The sequence below is a fragment of the Glossina fuscipes genome, unplaced genomic scaffold (assembly GCF_014805625.2).
Source record: "Glossina fuscipes isolate IAEA_lab_2018 unplaced genomic scaffold, Yale_Gfus_2 59, whole genome shotgun sequence".
Lineage (NCBI taxonomy): Eukaryota > Metazoa > Arthropoda > Insecta > Diptera > Glossinidae > Glossina > Glossina fuscipes.
In genome coordinates this window covers 6,294,133-6,310,955 of record NW_023998431.1, presented here as the reverse complement: position 1 = coordinate 6,310,955, position 16,823 = coordinate 6,294,133, and the positions used below count along the sequence as shown (strand labels likewise).

The 16,823-nt window shown below is 35.1% G+C and overlaps 3 protein-coding genes across 6 annotated transcripts in view; 2 read left to right on the top strand and 1 right to left on the bottom strand.

The window, feature by feature from the left end:
• Window positions 1-912: 912 nt before the first annotated feature.
• LOC119637386 (splicing factor 3B subunit 1) lies at window positions 913-5,263 on the top strand. Its single transcript, XM_038033386.1, has 4 exons — window positions 913-1,029; window positions 1,151-1,416; window positions 1,482-1,862; window positions 1,927-5,263. The coding sequence occupies exons 1-4, from the start codon at window positions 1,002-1,004 to the stop codon at window positions 5,212-5,214; spliced, it is 3,963 nt and encodes a 1,320-aa protein (XP_037889314.1). The 5' UTR covers window positions 913-1,001; the 3' UTR covers window positions 5,215-5,263.
• A 121-nt stretch (window positions 5,264-5,384) lies between these two features.
• On the bottom strand, window positions 5,385-6,550 carry LOC119637405 (inositol polyphosphate multikinase). Its single transcript, XM_038033405.1, has one exon. The coding sequence runs from the start codon at window positions 6,416-6,418 to the stop codon at window positions 5,432-5,434; it is 987 nt and encodes a 328-aa protein (XP_037889333.1). The 5' UTR covers window positions 6,419-6,550; the 3' UTR covers window positions 5,385-5,431.
• A 9,176-nt stretch (window positions 6,551-15,726) lies between these two features.
• LOC119637334 (probable nuclear transport factor 2) overlaps window positions 15,727-16,823 on the top strand; it is a 2,297-nt gene continuing 1,200 nt past the window's right edge. For 3 of the 4 annotated variants that reach the window (XR_005247240.1, XM_038033295.1, XM_038033296.1), the window contains exons 1-3: window positions 15,728-16,007; window positions 16,428-16,499; window positions 16,564-16,662. Coding sequence is in view for 3 of the 4 variants with exons in the window: in XM_038033295.1 (XP_037889223.1) it covers window positions 15,900-16,007; window positions 16,428-16,499; window positions 16,564-16,662 (279 nt within the window). In the remaining variant the exon portion in view is untranslated. Of the gene's footprint in view, window positions 16,008-16,427; window positions 16,500-16,563; window positions 16,663-16,823 lie in introns of all 4 variants that reach the window. The other variant, XM_038033297.1, reaches the window with a different exon arrangement.

The window sequence follows — 16,823 nt, the reverse complement described above, 5'->3', positions numbered from 1 at the left end:
GTAGTACATTTGGACGGTTTGCAGAATGAAGTGTAATTCTGATTTTCGGGATGGGACTTTCAATTTGCCGATTTACTACAACACTTTATAGGAATTAATAAATCATATGTTTGCGCATATATACATACGAATAAAAGAAAGAGAAACATCGGACAAGAAGAAATAAGGGTAGTTTATTTAAAATTTAAAAATTATTTACGTTATATTTACCAATGGTATTTTTCTTTTTTTATTATGTAAGTGGCAATTTGTGTTGTACTATACATTATTTGGAAAGGAATAGAAAACAAGCAATAAAGACCGCTTACTTTAGAGTTGAAATATATTTTTTAAACGTTTTTTTAGAGTGGTAAATGGTAGTTTTCTAATTATGGATAAATAAATACATAAAAATAAGTCCAATATATATATCTACTCAATCTTCTTTTTCGTTAATCAATAAACAAATTTGTTTACTTAATATTGACTTCCTTACTATAATTTTGCTATAAAATTGTTGTGACGTTTACGCTGGTGTCTTTATTTTTGATTCAAAAGCCATATGTTTTCGTTTACATTTTCGCGTAAGATAATATGACAGCACGGTTACTTATTGTGTTCATTTGGGAGTTTTTAACCTAAAAAACAAAAACACCGCTGCCTATAAACAAATAATTAGGTCAACAATTTATTATGCTTGTTTTCAACTTATATGAAGAAACTGACAGTAATTACAGGAAAGGTTTACGTACTTTGCGCAGACCTATGAATGCAGTAAATGTCGGTCGAATTTTCTGAGTAATCCTTGAAATGAATAGTATACATCTCGTTGCACTAACTTAGTTGGAATCTAGATAGTGACGTTAGCCGCCATTTATCAAGCATTTCACAGGGGCATATGGCAACACTATAAATGTCGTCAAGGGGTACCCAAATACCAAAGCTCGACAATAGAATTATTTTGCTCTAAACAGCTACAGAAAGGAAATATATCTTTCTAACAATAATTTTCGTAAGACAAAATGGAAAATATTGCTCGTACACATGAAGGTAACATAAGATATATTACTGCTAAACGTACTAAGCAGAATTAAATTTTTTTATATATGTTAAGAAATGAAGTACTATTATATTCTGCACATTTTACTTAATATATAATGTGTTATTGCAGACATTGAGGCTCAAATAGCCGATATTCAATCAAAGAAAAGTGAACTCAAGAAGAACGCAAACGAGGGCGTTGGTTTGTTGGACAGTGGCAACTTCTATGATACTGACTTGTACGATAATGACAAAGGATCGAACCGCTATAAGGGTTATAATACTTCAATTGCAGCTAATGATGATCTTGATGAAGACGAGGATGATGGTTTTCCAGCACCTCAAAAACGAGCGTCATATACGGCACCTAAATATCTACTGAAGGATGCGGTTCGAGTGAGTTGAAATCACCCCCAAGTTCTTTTCGTATTCATATGTATGTTTTTTTTCATTTCCTTTAGGGAAAAGAGGATGTGGATGCATTGGCAGATCGTAGACGTGGTACCATAGCCGATAGAGAAGAAGAGTATAAGAAACGTCGCAGAGCTATAATATCTCCTGACCGTGCTGACCCATTTGCCGATGGTGGTAAAACACCCGATATAGGATCCAGAACTTATACGGACATAATGCGTGAGCAAATGCTAAAAGGAGAAGAAAATGAGTTACGCCGCAAAATTATTGACAAATCAAAAGATGGATCTTTGGTAAAAACGAGTTCGGATTTACCGAAGGAAAGTGGCCGTAAGCGTGGGCGTTGGGATCAGACAGTTAGTGACAGTTTTGTCCCAGCTAAGGTGGTTTCTACTCCTAGTAGTTTAGCGACACCTATTTGGGAAGATGTATGTAAACTGCAAAGATGTATGAATTAAACATGTCTAGTCAATTATAAACTTCTACTTTTAGAAAACCCCAGCCGATCATCGATGGGATGAAACGCCTGCGCATAAAACAGGGAGCGAAACACCGGGTGCAACGCCAGGTTTAAGCACGCGCATATGGGATGCAACGCCAGCGCATGCAATGACTCCTGGTCACGAAACCCCTGGCCATGAAAAGTCTGTAAGACGTAATAGATGGGATGAAACTCCTAAAACGGAACGAGAAACTCCTGGTCACAGTGGTTGGGCAGAGACTCCAAAACCGGACCGTAGTACTACCGATAACATTGTGATTGAGTCTACACCCGGTGCTTCAAAAAGGCGATCGCGTTGGGATGAAACCCCATCAAACACTACACCATCAATGACTCCCTCAGCTGTCACTCCGAATATGACGCCAAGCATAACACCACATGTTACGCCAGGACATGCAACTCCTCTCCTCACGCCTAGAGGTACAACTCCTATAGGTGTGAAGGCTATGGCTATGGCCACGCCCACTCCCGGTGCTCTAGCCGCGATGACACCGGAGCAATTGCAAGCTTATCGTTGGGAAAAAGAGATTGACGAACGCAATAGACCTTTTACAGACGAAGAGCTTGATCAAATGTTTCCTCCAGGATACAAAATTCTACCACCCCCAGCGGGATATGTTCCTCTGAGGACACCAGGCCGAAAACTAATGGCTACCCCTACACCCATTGGAGCTGGAACTCCCGCTGGGTTCTTTATTCAAGTCGAGGATAAAAATGCGAAATTTATGGATAATCAGCCAAAAGGCCAAAATTTGCCTTTTATGAAGCCAGAGGATGCTCAATACTTTGATAAACTTTTGGTAGATGTAGACGAAGACACCTTATCACCAGAAGAGATGAAGGAACGCAAAATAATGAAGTTATTATTAACTATAAAAAACGGTTCACCACCCATGCGCAAATCGGCTCTGAGACAAATTACAGACAAAGCTCGAGAATTTGGAGCAGGCCCATTATTTAATCAAATTTTACCATTGCTTATGTCGCCAACATTAGAAGATCAAGAACGTCATTTGTTGGTAAAAGTCATTGATCGCGTACTGTATAAATTGGATGATTTAGTGCGACCCTACGTGCACAAAATACTTGTTGTAATTGAACCATTGTTAATTGACGAAGACTATTACGCTAGAGTCGAAGGTCGCGAAATTATTTCGAATTTGGCTAAGGCCGCTGGCTTGGCTACTATGATTTCAACAATGCGCCCTGATATAGACAATATCGATGAGTATGTGCGTAACACCACTGCTCGAGCATTTGCCGTCGTCGCTTCTGCCCTCGGTATACCATCGTTACTGCCATTTCTTAAAGCAGTCTGTAAGTCGAAAAAATCTTGGCAAGCTCGCCACACTGGCATTAAAATCGTGCAGCAAATTGCTATTCTAATGGGCTGTGCAATTCTACCGCACTTGAAGGCCTTAGTAGAAATTATTGAACATGGTCTAGTAGATGAACAGCAGAAGGTACGCACTATCACAGCTCTAGCTATAGCCGCTTTAGCGGAAGCGGCTACTCCTTATGGCATTGAATCTTTCGATTCTGTACTAAAACCCTTGTGGAAAGGTATTCGCACGCATCGAGGTAAAGGCTTGGCTGCTTTTCTTAAAGCTATTGGGTACTTGATTCCACTGATGGACGCTGAATATGCTAATTACTATACTCGTGAAGTGATGCTGATATTGATTCGAGAGTTTCAATCACCTGATGAAGAAATGAAGAAAATCGTGTTGAAAGTAGTTAAGCAGTGTTGTGCAACGGATGGTGTTGAAGCCCAATACATTAAAGAGGAAATACTGCCACATTTTTTTAAATTCTTCTGGAATCATCGCATGGCTCTGGATAGACGCAATTACAGACAGTTAGTTGATACGACTGTAGAAATTGCTAACAAAGTGGGCGCATCAGAAATCATAAACCGCGTTGTAGATGATTTAAAAGACGAAAATGAACAGTATCGAAAAATGGTAATGGAAACTATTGAGAAAATTATGGCTAATTTAGGGGCAGCTGATATTGACTCTCGACTCGAAGAACAATTGATAGATGGTATTTTATACGCCTTCCAAGAGCAGACTACCGAAGATGTTGTTATGCTAAATGGATTTGGAACCATAGTGAATCAGTTAGGTAAACGAGTGAAACCTTATCTGCCTCAAATATGTGGTACAATTTTATGGCGTTTGAATAATAAGTCGGCCAAAGTGCGCCAGCAAGCAGCTGATCTAATCTCTCGGATTGCTATTGTCATGAAAACCTGTCAAGAGGAGAAGCTAATGGGGCATTTAGGAGTTGTATTGTACGAATATCTGGGTGAAGAGTATCCCGAAGTATTGGGTAGTATTCTTGGTGCTTTGAAAGCCATTGTGAATGTTATTGGTATGACGAAAATGACGCCACCTATTAAGGATTTATTGCCTCGTTTAACACCAATTTTAAAAAATCGTCACGAAAAAGTTCAGGAAAATTGCATAGATCTGGTCGGTCGCATAGCCGACAGAGGCCCGGAGTATGTGTCTGCACGGGAATGGATGCGCATTTGTTTTGAATTATTAGAGCTACTCAAAGCTCATAAAAAAGCAATTCGTCGTGCTACTGTCAATACTTTCGGTTATATAGCTAAAGCTATTGGTCCACATGACGTTCTAGCCACACTTTTAAATAACTTAAAAGTGCAAGAGCGTCAAAACCGGGTATGTACTACGGTTGCTATTGCAATCGTTGCTGAAACATGTCGTCCCTTTACGGTACTTCCGGCTTTAATGAACGAATATCGAGTGCCAGAATTAAATGTGCAAAATGGCGTACTGAAGTCTTTATCTTTTCTTTTCGAGTATATTGGCGAGATGGGCAAGGATTACATATATGCTGTATGTCCTCTATTAGAAGACGCCTTAATGGATCGGGATTTGGTACATCGTCAAACTGCATGTGCTGCTATTAAGCATATGGCATTAGGGGTCTACGGTTTCGGCTGTGAAGATGCTCTTATACATCTACTTAACTACGTGTGGCCTAACATATTTGAAACATCGCCGCATTTAGTTCAGGCCTTCATGGATGCCGTGGAGGGATTGCGGGTTTCTCTTGGTCCTATTAAAATTTTACAGTATACTTTACAAGGCTTGTTTCATCCTGCTCGAAAAGTTCGCGATGTCTATTGGAAAATCTATAATTCCCTTTATATTGGCGGGCAAGACGCCCTAATTGCCGGTTACCCAAGAATAACAAATGATCCGAAAAATCAATATGAACGCTATGAGCTCGATTATACTCTTTAAGTAAATAATGTACGCAAAAATACATCCACCAATTTTCCTTTGTAGTTTCGCATTTAAATTTAATCGAAATGAACCGATGTTTTTCATCCAAAAGAATTATTTTATATATTTGTCTTTTCTTCTTAACGTACACAATTATAAAAAAGCGGAACTCCTGCCAAAAAATCAGATATAAAACTGCAAGATATTCATGCTAAGTCATTATTTGAAGCACATATTAACGACTAAGTAAATCCTCAATAATTTTGATTAAATTTTGTAGCCCGAATATGTAGTTAGTGTCGGGTGACCCATCGCTAGCTGGGAACACATGTGCAAAGTCAATCATTCGCACTTTAATGTATGGTGAGACATTTTGAACATGGCGGGCCGATGAGAGAGCTGTTGGTGCTAGGTCCTCATACTTAAAATCGCAAACATCATTTTGTGCATTTCCATTGGGTAAGGTTTCTTTTGAACCGTTTTGCGTGGTTCCAGTTAAAAACTGCACAGTTTCATAGTCATATACCACTAATAGTGAACTTGCATAAAAATGAAACAGTCTCTGTTCGCTGAACCAATCACGTATTGCATAAAGCTGAGTTAATAATTCTTGGACGAGAGGCCAGCATACGACTTTCTGACACTGTAGGAATAACGACATTGTTTTACGGAATTCACTGTCATTTAATTGTCTACCATAGTCTTTGCCGTAGCGTAGAAGCACTTCTTCTTGTGTCAGCGGCGTTTTTGAATACACCTGAAAGCCTGGTAAGCATAAACCCAATTTTTGTTTACATTGAACATATTTTTTCTCTTCAATGTCGCGTTTCTCCGCTGTAGCTAAAGGATCCCACGTACGTTTTCCAATTTTAATGTCCATAATACAAGGCTTTTTTATGCAATGCGTAAGATCCTCAAGTTTTAAAAAAGTATGGTCCATAGTGTTAACTCTTAATTTTATCTTCTCATAGAATTTTGGTATTAAGGAACGCACTTTATTTAATATAGGATCGTTACTATCTGTCACGCATTCGTAAAAAGCTAACTCTCTTTCGCCACATTCTGGTTTGCCCATGGGCTTTAAAACACATCCTAGAATTTCATTTTTTAACATTCCTAAAGCCTTCGCATCGGACGAAAATGTGTGACCAGCTACTTGTGTTTCCAAAAGGCAGAAACCTTTAGGCAGCAAGAGTTCTGAATTCATCACTGTGTTTTCCATTCAAATTTTCCTCGTTTTCATTCAAGAAACACAGACGAATACCTCGGAAGAAATTGTAAATATGTGTACTAATGTGTCATCAAACATCCGTTTTTGCGTTTCTATATTTAAAGATTGTTTTTTATTGTTTCTAATAGTTATGAGGGTAGCCGTGTGTCCAAATTTCGATGATGATAAAAATGATTCTAATTAGGAAAAGAAAATCTAGGGATAATCAGGTATCTGGGAGTTATCTGTTTTATTCATTTTTTGAGCAGTGTTCCAGTATGGTTTCAAGATGGATCCACTATACAGGATTCTTATAAGTAATTAGCGCATTCCCCATTTTTAGTTGAAAGCAGAAATTCGCTGCGATTTAGCATGTACATCTATATCACAGAGCGGTTCAGTTAACAACGTTCAGTTTGGGTCAAAGTTCGACTAACGATAGCATCTTTTGCTTGCTAAAGCCTCATCTCTTCTTTTTCATTTAATTTTTTTCATAAATTGATAGGTCGGTTCCTTATTGCCTTGTTGCCTTCGGTCAATCATTGTTGTCTATTCTAAGTTTGGTGAAAGAAAACAGAGCATACTTTTAGGCGATGCCATTTTTGGATGACTCTTGAAACTTTTAATTTCAATAAACTTTTTTGATTATTCTGCTGGAAATATTGAAACCTTATTGTCTTCGTTTAATTAGTGCCTCGCTCTAACCAGGAAGGGGATGTGACCATAACGTATCTCGTGGGGTACTCGAGAACGTAGTCTTCCTCACAGCAAAAAACGCGCCGTTCGCCGACTTCGGTATCGTATGTTACGGGAATTATTAACCTCGGAGCGTTTGGGTGTTTCACACAACATGTGCCGTCGAGGACCGTGGCGTTAAACCTTCACGGTAGTGTTAACCTCAGAGACATCTGCCTTTGTTCTATAATGTATTAAACAGAATTATTTCTGCATCCCTTCCGATTAAGCAATCTCGCCCTCGTACCAGGTACCCGCCATGGTCTAAAAAGACAATTAAATTTTACAAACATACGAAAAACAAACTTTTCAAAAAATTTATGAAAAGTGGTTCTGCTTGCGACTATTTTGCCTATTCTGTATCACGGAATAGATTTAATTACCTCAATCACCAATACTATTGCGGGTATCTTCAATTAATAAAATCCCCACTACTTCTTAGTTCTAGATATTTTTTTAAGTTTACTAACACAGAAAGAAAAATCTTCAGATATCCTCGCATGTTTCTTTCAATGGCTCCGTGTCCCCTGATGATATTAAAACCTCGAATTTCTTTGCTGAATACTTCGGACGACATTGTTCAAATTTTTAACTACTAATTCCAATTCAACTGTCAACTATTCGATATCTAACTTTGCATTCTTAACTTGGTCATTTCAGAAAATGTATTTTAAGATGGTTTAAGGTCTTTAAAATAGAGTTGTACGCCTGGATCCTATGAGATTCGATCATGTATACTTAAAACATGCTCTGTTGAGCTATGTGGTGTTATTTCTATGATTTTTAATCCGTGCTTGAAATCAGGTGTTTCCCTTTGTATTGGAATAGTAGTTTCCTTAGTCCAATCAATAAATATGGAAATAGAGATCACGTTGAGAAATATAGACGCATCGCCAAGTTGAGTCTCTTGCATGAATTATTTGAGCGAATTGTTACTCAGCATTTAGCTTTGGCTATTAAAACTTATATTTTCCAGCGTGGTTTTCGGAAAGAAAGATCTACCGTCACGAATCTTTTCGAATTTACTTCCCATGTTTTCAAGGCTTTTTGTAGCGGTTCTCGCAGGGATGTCGTGTATATTGATTTTAGCAAACCGTTTGACTTTGTTAACCATAACTTATTGATCCTCAAACTCCAGGCCTCTGGCTTCCCTTTGTTCTTAGTGAAATGCTAAATGTTAATGCAAGCTGACGATGTTAAACTATTTTCTTTCTTCTTCTTGGAATCGCAATCAAATTGACTTAAATGACTTGGTTACTTGGTGCTCGTTAAATTTTAGAAAATTAAATCTAAAAAAATGCTTTCTTTCTTAACGAGCTTCTATGCTAGTCGCGTACATGTTTTTTTGGTTTATTTTTTTTCTCTTTCTTATTTATTTATACACAAATTATTATTTCATAATTATTACATATATTTTTTTTTCCTTATTTTTCTTTATATACTTTATACTATTTTTTAATACTAATTAGTATAAGATTTATTTCTAAGACCAACTGAATTCGACTATTAATTTGCTTAGTTGCGTTTCATTATATATAATGGTTGTTAACACATTGCCTAAAATTCAGACCTTGCATGCTACTGATCATGCCGGAACTTACAAGAATTAATATGATGAATTAATAGAATAATAAATAAATAAATAATAATAAAGTTTTTGCCAAGTTTCAATGAATGATGCACCACGGCTATCAAATCAGTCATTGCCTCAAATAAATGAGAACAGCCTTCTGCTATGTATACTTGGTTAAATGAGGACTTTTCATATCCGTGAGATCCTTGAAGTTCCACCTGAATGTAAATTATATCAGTTGCTTTACGTTTTAAGTTCGAACTCAATTTGGCACAATAGCTATCGTCATAGCTATCAAATTTAAAAATTCGAAAATCTTGATCAAGATTTCGTTGCGATTTTCCCTTCTAATTCTGGAAAAAAACTTTCACGAGCTATTTCTTCAGCGTTGCCTTGTGCAACCTCTTCAGTAGCGACTTTACTATCTAGATTGTCTCTTTCATCCTCTTCAACCCTTTCATCATGATTTGTGATGGATCTCCTTCAAATAGCAAAATTGACAATAAAATTAAACTATTTACATATACTTCATTTACTTCCACATAAATTTCTGTTTACGATTATTTCTTTTTTAAAGACCGAGTTATCCTGTCTTCCTCTTCCAGGATCATGCACAACTATTATTTTTTATATATATGCTAGTACCTACTTTTGGTGAAATCTATACATGTCCACCACATCAAACAAGTGCGAATGTTGTCAACTTATCTGAAATTGTTTTTAATTGGATAAAGTCGCAAGAAATGTCCGTGATCTAATATCTGCTCAATGAAATATTATAGCTAATTTCCATTTCTTTCATAACATGCTATCAATGATAGCATTAGCGATTGTATTATACTTCTTATTCAATTTTAACTTGATTTTCATTGCCAGATAAACGTCCTCTTCCTCTTATTATCGAATCATTTGAATTCTCTTTGAAGGTAGTCGAAAACTTTACATATTTTAACACGCAACACTTTGCTGCCACCATTGATATGGCACTTTAGGTATTAATTTTAAATGTAATACTCAAAATAGTTACAACGTTATTACAAGAAAGAAAGTTAATCAATCTATACATAAAATATTAAAGACTCGTCCTTAAGTCTAGCTTAAACAATTTGAGTTCCTTTTTACTTTTCTTCATAAGTTGATCTACAGTGTTCATGTGGTCGAGCTAACGAAAAATTGGCTTAACACCGATGATGACTTGGCTTAATTTGCGCAGAATATGTAATTTTTTTAATTTCAAAACATTAATAAGCAAAGGTAATATACAGAAAATTCTATTTTTCTTACAAAAAAATTAAATTTGCTAAATAACTCCAATATAAACAATTATTATTTTTTTGACACACGTGAAAAAGAATGTTATTAAAAACCTCCATTCTTCAACTCCAGTTGACCGAATTTAACTCGGTGTTGACTTGTCACAAAAACTGCTCGACATTGAAAAATTTTGTTTGTAATTTTTTTTTCGTTGTCGAGAAAGAGGAGGAAAGAGAGGGAGAGATGGCGAATTCTGATAAAGGAAAACGTATTCGGACATTTTCTTAAATTCCCTCTAATTTTCTTCACGTTTATGACAATATTGATATCAGTATTGTTTACTTTCCATTGATTATGAATAGCTGCACAACACTTCATAGTCTCTCAGTTAAATATGACACCAGAAGAAGTTGGCCAACTAAATGTTAACAAATGTCTTAGTTATTTATTTATTTTGTTTATTTAATTTATTTATTTAATTTGATAAGCCTCATATGTAAATTAACAGCCAATAAAATCACTTAAGACTAAATTCCACAAAAACTGTGGTAACTTGAGTGGAGCAACGAATAAACCTTATTGAACGCAGAAATTAAATAGAATAGGTATAATCAAAATACATAGCCATTTAAATTACAATATATGAATACGTATATTACCGGACAAATAGAAATAACGATATTAAGGGCGCATCCTTAGAACAGCACTCTTGAGGACTTATATAGAAAGCAATGATGATTGTACGTTTCTCAAAATAAGTCGTAAAATTGTCAGTTATCTCATTAAAATTAGACGATTCAATGTGTTCATATTGCATGGAGGGGAAGCCTTCCGCTTTTTCGCTTCAAATCAATAAATTTAAAAAATTTCTTGGGGTCAGCCAACTATTTCCCCCTCATAAAAAGCAAGCATCTATTCCTCAGGGAATTATAATCATGAACGAGCATTCGACTAGCGGGTGGAATCAATGATACCATCGTTTCGCTTAAATTTAATAAAAGGGCTACGTTTTTTATTGGGAAACTTAATTAATTGAGCGTTAAACCAAAATGGGTTGCGTAATAGTATGAGACTTACTAAGAACAGCTACAGAGATAACTTTTGAAAACGTATTGTAAATCACTGACAGTGAGCCAGCAATATCATTGTAATCCAGATCCTATACCACAGACGACTTTAAATCCCTAAGCATAAAATAATTTGTTTCCCTAAAATTTGCTATAGTATAACCCGCGAGTCACATAGATTTTTGTCATCGCAGATATTATTTAGTTGATATAGACATAAATGCAAGATTACCTCGAAGAACTCAGTAAATAGACTTAGATATCAAATTGGCGTAAAATAGCCTAAAGCCCCTTCAATTTCCCATAAGACGAAAGGCAAATCGGAGTCACTCAAACTCGCCACCTTATTATTAGCTTTCGATTTATCGATATCGGTGATTAATAGAAAATGCTCAAGATAACCAGAAATATCCGTTGAAGGCGGAATATAGCAGCAGCTAATAACCAGACAATATGCTTGAGACATAACATTTATAGCTATAAACTCAAGTTTATTCACATTATAAACTTCGACTATATAGGCAGTTGTGCTAGCAATAAGAACACCACCCTCTGTTCTGGCCAACCTATTTTTCCTATAGACCTGAAAGTCAGAATTCAAATTTTCGGTATCATCGAACCCAGTCTTCAACCACGTTTCAGTGGAAAACAAAACATGATGCACACAACTAAGAGAGTTTAAAAACTTACCTTAATGTTAACCTCTCTAACATTTTGTTAGAGTAATGACAAATCAACTCGGGCAACTTAATTTTTTGAATGAATGGGTGGACAAAGGAGTTGACAAAAGGGACTCTGATGCTATAGGCACAGCAGATGCACGAGCAGGTCTTCCGCAAACAAGCGGGCACTGCTTGTTTCCTTCGGGAAACAAATCTTTTTAAAAGAATACCTACTGGCCATAACGAAGCTGTAGTACGACAAGATAAAGTATTGAGCTTATAAACACTACATTTTCTCAAATCGGTATTCGAAAACTTGGAAACAATAAATCGTGCAATTGTTATACCAAAGGTTTCCGATAAAATTCAGGATACGAATACCAACTTACGACGCGGAACAACTAGCAACTCATCGTCACCACTAGCCGTGCTCAGTTTGTTGCACAGCAGTTTGTCCTCTCAGAGCTAAGAGAGACACCACTCGTTCTGAATTAGTTGACAATGCCGCTTTAGCAGCCAGGGCATCATTAACCTTTGCCGAAACGTCATCAGTCTTCTCACCCATTCTATTCACAGATGCAACAAGAGTCAGATGAGCAGAAACCGCTATAGGTAGCATATTTTTAGACGCATTTGCAAGATCAGGCATTGAAGAGGCAGCATCAGAATTTTCAGTAATAATAACGCTTCGATTATCAATAATCTCGGATGCAACCGAACGATGATGGATTGGTTGACGCCCCATACGCTACATTTTCTGTCAAGTCAACGAAAAATTGGGTTACCAACGACGATGACTTAGCTTTATTTACATTTTTTATCTGTTTCCAATGGGTATATGCCCAGAAGAGGCCTCTCCGTTATTTCTTCTGGACAAAGCGTAGCAAAATCTCAAAACATATCACCGCCCTCTTCACAGTTCAAACTTAGGCTGCTGAATTGTAGACGAAGAATCTTCATGGACAGTAATCTTGCCGTCAAATATTCTATTTCACACGTTGACGGACGTACGTGACCACCTAACGAAGATTGCAAATTTTCCGAAAAAATTTTCTAACCTATTCTAGTCAAATTTTCTGGGCAAAATAAAAATTGCATATCTATATACACCAAAAATATCCTCTGCAAGATTTATCATGGATGCTTTTGTTATTACAAAACGTTCAGATGTTTTCACCCTGCTTTTATCTCTAACAATGAGGCGTTTGCAGATACTCCTGCGCTTCCAATAATTTTAATTTCTTGTCAACTATCGGTTGGCAAGAAAACACGTAGAATTTTTATTGGCGCCCAACGTGGGGCCTGATAGTTTGAGATATTATTATTGTTTATTTTACGTTGGGCGCCAATAAAAATTCTATGTAGCATGCAAAGCAGCTCAAAGGGCTCTTAACGCTATCTGACTAGCTGGCCGAAAATTGGGGGGTTCCTGAAAGTGATTTTGTCCTATAGAATCTTTATAAATTTTTAGATGTAAGTGGATGTGTAATGAATGTGAGTGTGTAAGGTGATCACCTACTTCTCCAGCCAGAATCAAAACAATATAATTAGATTACAAACATTTTATTAAAGTGTTTTTGTTACAAATGTCTTAATCTAAAAGTGTCATATGTGTATTCTGATTCAAAAATTATGATTATAATAAAAATAAGAATTATTGTCAAATGTGTATTCTGATTCAAAAATTATGATTATAATAAAAATAAGAATTATACTTTATGTTAAAAAAAAAATAACAACTCACCGAATGTACATTCGAGATCTTGGAAACAATTAACAACTTGATAAATCTAATTTTGAAACTACTGCCACTCGTATCTACACATGTGCAACGTAGTCCAATATTTCTGTAATGTTTTCGGCAATTTACGTCATTAATTTTTCTCCCAAAATTTACCATCGATTTGATTTCCGCATTGTAATCTAAAAAAGAAGAAAATTGACAATCCAACGCGAGTGCATTAAATAATTCAGTTCGCTAATTATATTAGTGTTGTGACCGGACTCCTGAGTCATTTGTACCCTTGAAGAAAGGACATTCCCATTACAAAAAAAAAATATTCAGTTGAAGTACGTCATCCGTAAAATAAAGACTTTTTTTAAGTTAAAAAAATAAATAAATAAATAAATGAAGAAAAAATAATCATTTCTTACGGCACTTAAAGAAGAGCTAAAAATAACTAGAAGCAGTTAGTTTTAACCAATTGAAGATCGTTTGTTTCAAAAGAACCAATAAAACACACAATGTGTGAAATTGTGTACATGCAAGCCGGTCAATGCGGAAATCAAATCGGTGGTAAATTTTGGGAGAAAAATTAATGACGTAAATTGCCGAAAACATTACAGAAATATTGGACTACGTTGCACATGTGTAGATACGAGTGGCAGTAGTTTCAAAATTAGATTTATCAAGTTGTTAATTGTTTCCAAGATCTCGAATGTACATTCGGTGAGTTGTTATTTTTTTTTGTTAACATAGAGTATAATTCTTATTTTTATTATAATCATAATTTTTGAATCAGAATACACATTTGACACTTTTAGATTAAGACATTTGTAACAACAACACTTTAATAAAATGTTTGTAATCTAATTATATTGTTTTGATTCTGGCTGGCGAAGTAGGTGATCACCTTACACACTCACATTCACTACACATCCACTTACATCAAAAATTTATAAAGATTCTATAGGGCAAAATCACTTTCAGGAACCCCCCAATTTTCGGCGAGCTAGTCAGATAGCGTTAAGAGCCCTTTGAGCTGCTTTGCTACACACGAGCAACTTTCATTTTAAAACATTTGTTTCATCAAAAATCTTGCTCATTTTTCCGACAGATATTTTGACAACATTTTTGAAATACACTCGTGCCAATATGAAATGTACGCAGCAGACTATTATGAAAATAAACAAATTATATATTAGGAAACTAATTTTTGATAAGATTATGGAGAGCACGACCGTTTGGCTTATTGTACATAAATTTGAGATTGTTGGACAGGATGGTGTTTTAGAGTAAAATAATCGAAAAAATAAAAAAACAGTTGAAATTGCGTAAACCAGGATTAATAAGTAGTATGGTATACGTATGTACGTATTATATATATATCTTATCCATCTATAAACTTTGGAAATTAAACGTCTACCTCAGACCTGGGAATGTAAGGGAAACTTCAATGTGTTTTCCTCATAAAATAGTACTTTATGCTCATTTTCGAGTTAAAATATCCTTAATGGAAGACAGTGAGAAGCCGCGTTACCATATTATTTTATAACAAATGTGAACAAAAATGTACAATTTTAAGACCAAAAGTAAAGATTCAATATAAATGTAAACAACGAATATATGAAAACAAACGACGCAAAGCATTTATGTTACAACAGAAAGAAAACTCAAATTAATACAAACTAAGCACGAATCACATAAATAACTTCTAAATTTAAAAAGATTTGTCTTTGTATTTCTATGTCAGAATAGGAATAATGAATCATTTTGTCCACCCTCTAAGAATTAGCAATAATTTTCTTAAAACAGAAAAAAACACAAGAAGGAACGATGATCGCCCCTTTAAATTTTAAAGTTATTTATCTTAATTGCAATTTTATACCATATATTATTTTGTAATGAGAGAATGGAAAATGGTAGTTTCCAAATTATGGATCAATTAATACACAAAATATTACTAATATATATACCAACATATGTCCAATAGAGATTCTCTATCACTAATTATTAAATAAGCTTTACCTTCCTTTTATGTTAACCGTCTTACTATTATTTTTTATAAATTTGTTGTCTACGTTCAGTTCCTTATTTTTCTTTCTATAACCATATGTTTTACATTTACATTTTCACGTAAAACAATATGGTAGCGCGGTTGCACATTGTACTACCACTTGGAAGTTTCTAACCCAGAAACGAAATTGACATCTTTGCGTCAGTCTCCTATGAATTTTAAAAAAGTTGTAGGTAAACAGAGTGAATTAACTAGTTTTTATTGAATGACAAATAAGAAGAAGAATTGACATATATTTCTACCTAAACTTCCATCACTAATTTGCCTTAAAATTTGTATCACTAATTTCGGAATACCCGTGGTTGTAGTGGTCTATTCACATATTGGAATTTTATTTTGCAGAAAAGCATTTTAAGGGTTATCTTTTTCATTAATTTTCTCTTCAAAAATTTTAAAATATTAGACATGGCCTTGAATCCTCAATACGAAGACATCGGTAAAGGGTTCGTTCAGCAGTATTACGCCTTGTTCGACAATCCTGTTCAGCGAGCGAATGTGATTAACTTTTACAGCGTGAGTATATTTAGTCAGTTTATAAATGATGCAAGCTTTTCGAAGAAATATAATAAATTGTAAAGGTCGTAACAAAAATGTGCAAATTTGAATATTTTAAAAAATTCTTAAAATCGCCTTACTTTCCAAGGCCACACCCTCGTAAGGAGAAAATTTAAAAACTATATGTACTAAAACTTTATATACAAAAAATACACACGTTTTTTTTTGTTGATATGCGTTGCTTAGCAGTTAGGAAAAGCTTGTCAATATTCGCAGCTTTACTTAAATCGAAGTAAATCTAAGTAAAAGGACGATAAATCTACATTGCAAGCCGGAGCTAAGTGATGCGAGTATTATTGTCTCTGTTGGTTCAAATTAATTTAAATCCTGTATATCTTTTAGGCATTTTGAAAATGTATACGCTCATTTTACTTACAGACCACAGATTCTTTTATGACTTTTGAAGGCCTTCAAATACAAGGAGCTCCTAAAATTATGGAAAAACTCTCTGTAACTTGATTAAACAGAAGGCGTATATCTTAAATTTTTCATGAGCCTATTTTTGATTTCACAGAGCCTTACGTTTCAAAAAATTACACGTGTGATAACTGCAGTGGACTCACAGCCTATGTTTGATGGTGGAGTTTTAATAAATGTCCTCGGCCGTTTACAGGTAAGTAGATAGTGAAGTAATTTGAAAAAATTTCAATACCTTTGTTATATATGTTGATATTTGCTATATATATACAAGAGAAGTGTGCAACTGGAGCAAATATATAGCACATTTTATATATATATATATATAGCATATTTTATATATATATATATATATAT

What these genes read in the sequence shown, in the direction of transcription:
- LOC119637386 (XM_038033386.1), top strand. Translation starts at nt 1,002, where the DNA reads ATGGAAAATATTGCTCGTACACATGAAG. An exon ending in TATTGCTCGTACACATGAAG is followed by an intron (nt 1,030 to 1,150) that starts GTAACATAAGAT and finishes GTGTTATTGCAG; the next exon opens with ACATTGAGGCTCAAATAGCC. An exon ending in TACTGAAGGATGCGGTTCGA is followed by an intron (nt 1,417 to 1,481) that starts GTGAGTTGAAAT and finishes CATTTCCTTTAG; the next exon opens with GGAAAAGAGGATGTGGATGC.
- LOC119637405 (XM_038033405.1), bottom strand. Translation starts at nt 6,418, where the DNA reads ATGGAAAACACAGTGATGAATTCAGAACTCTTGCTGCCTAAAGGTTTC.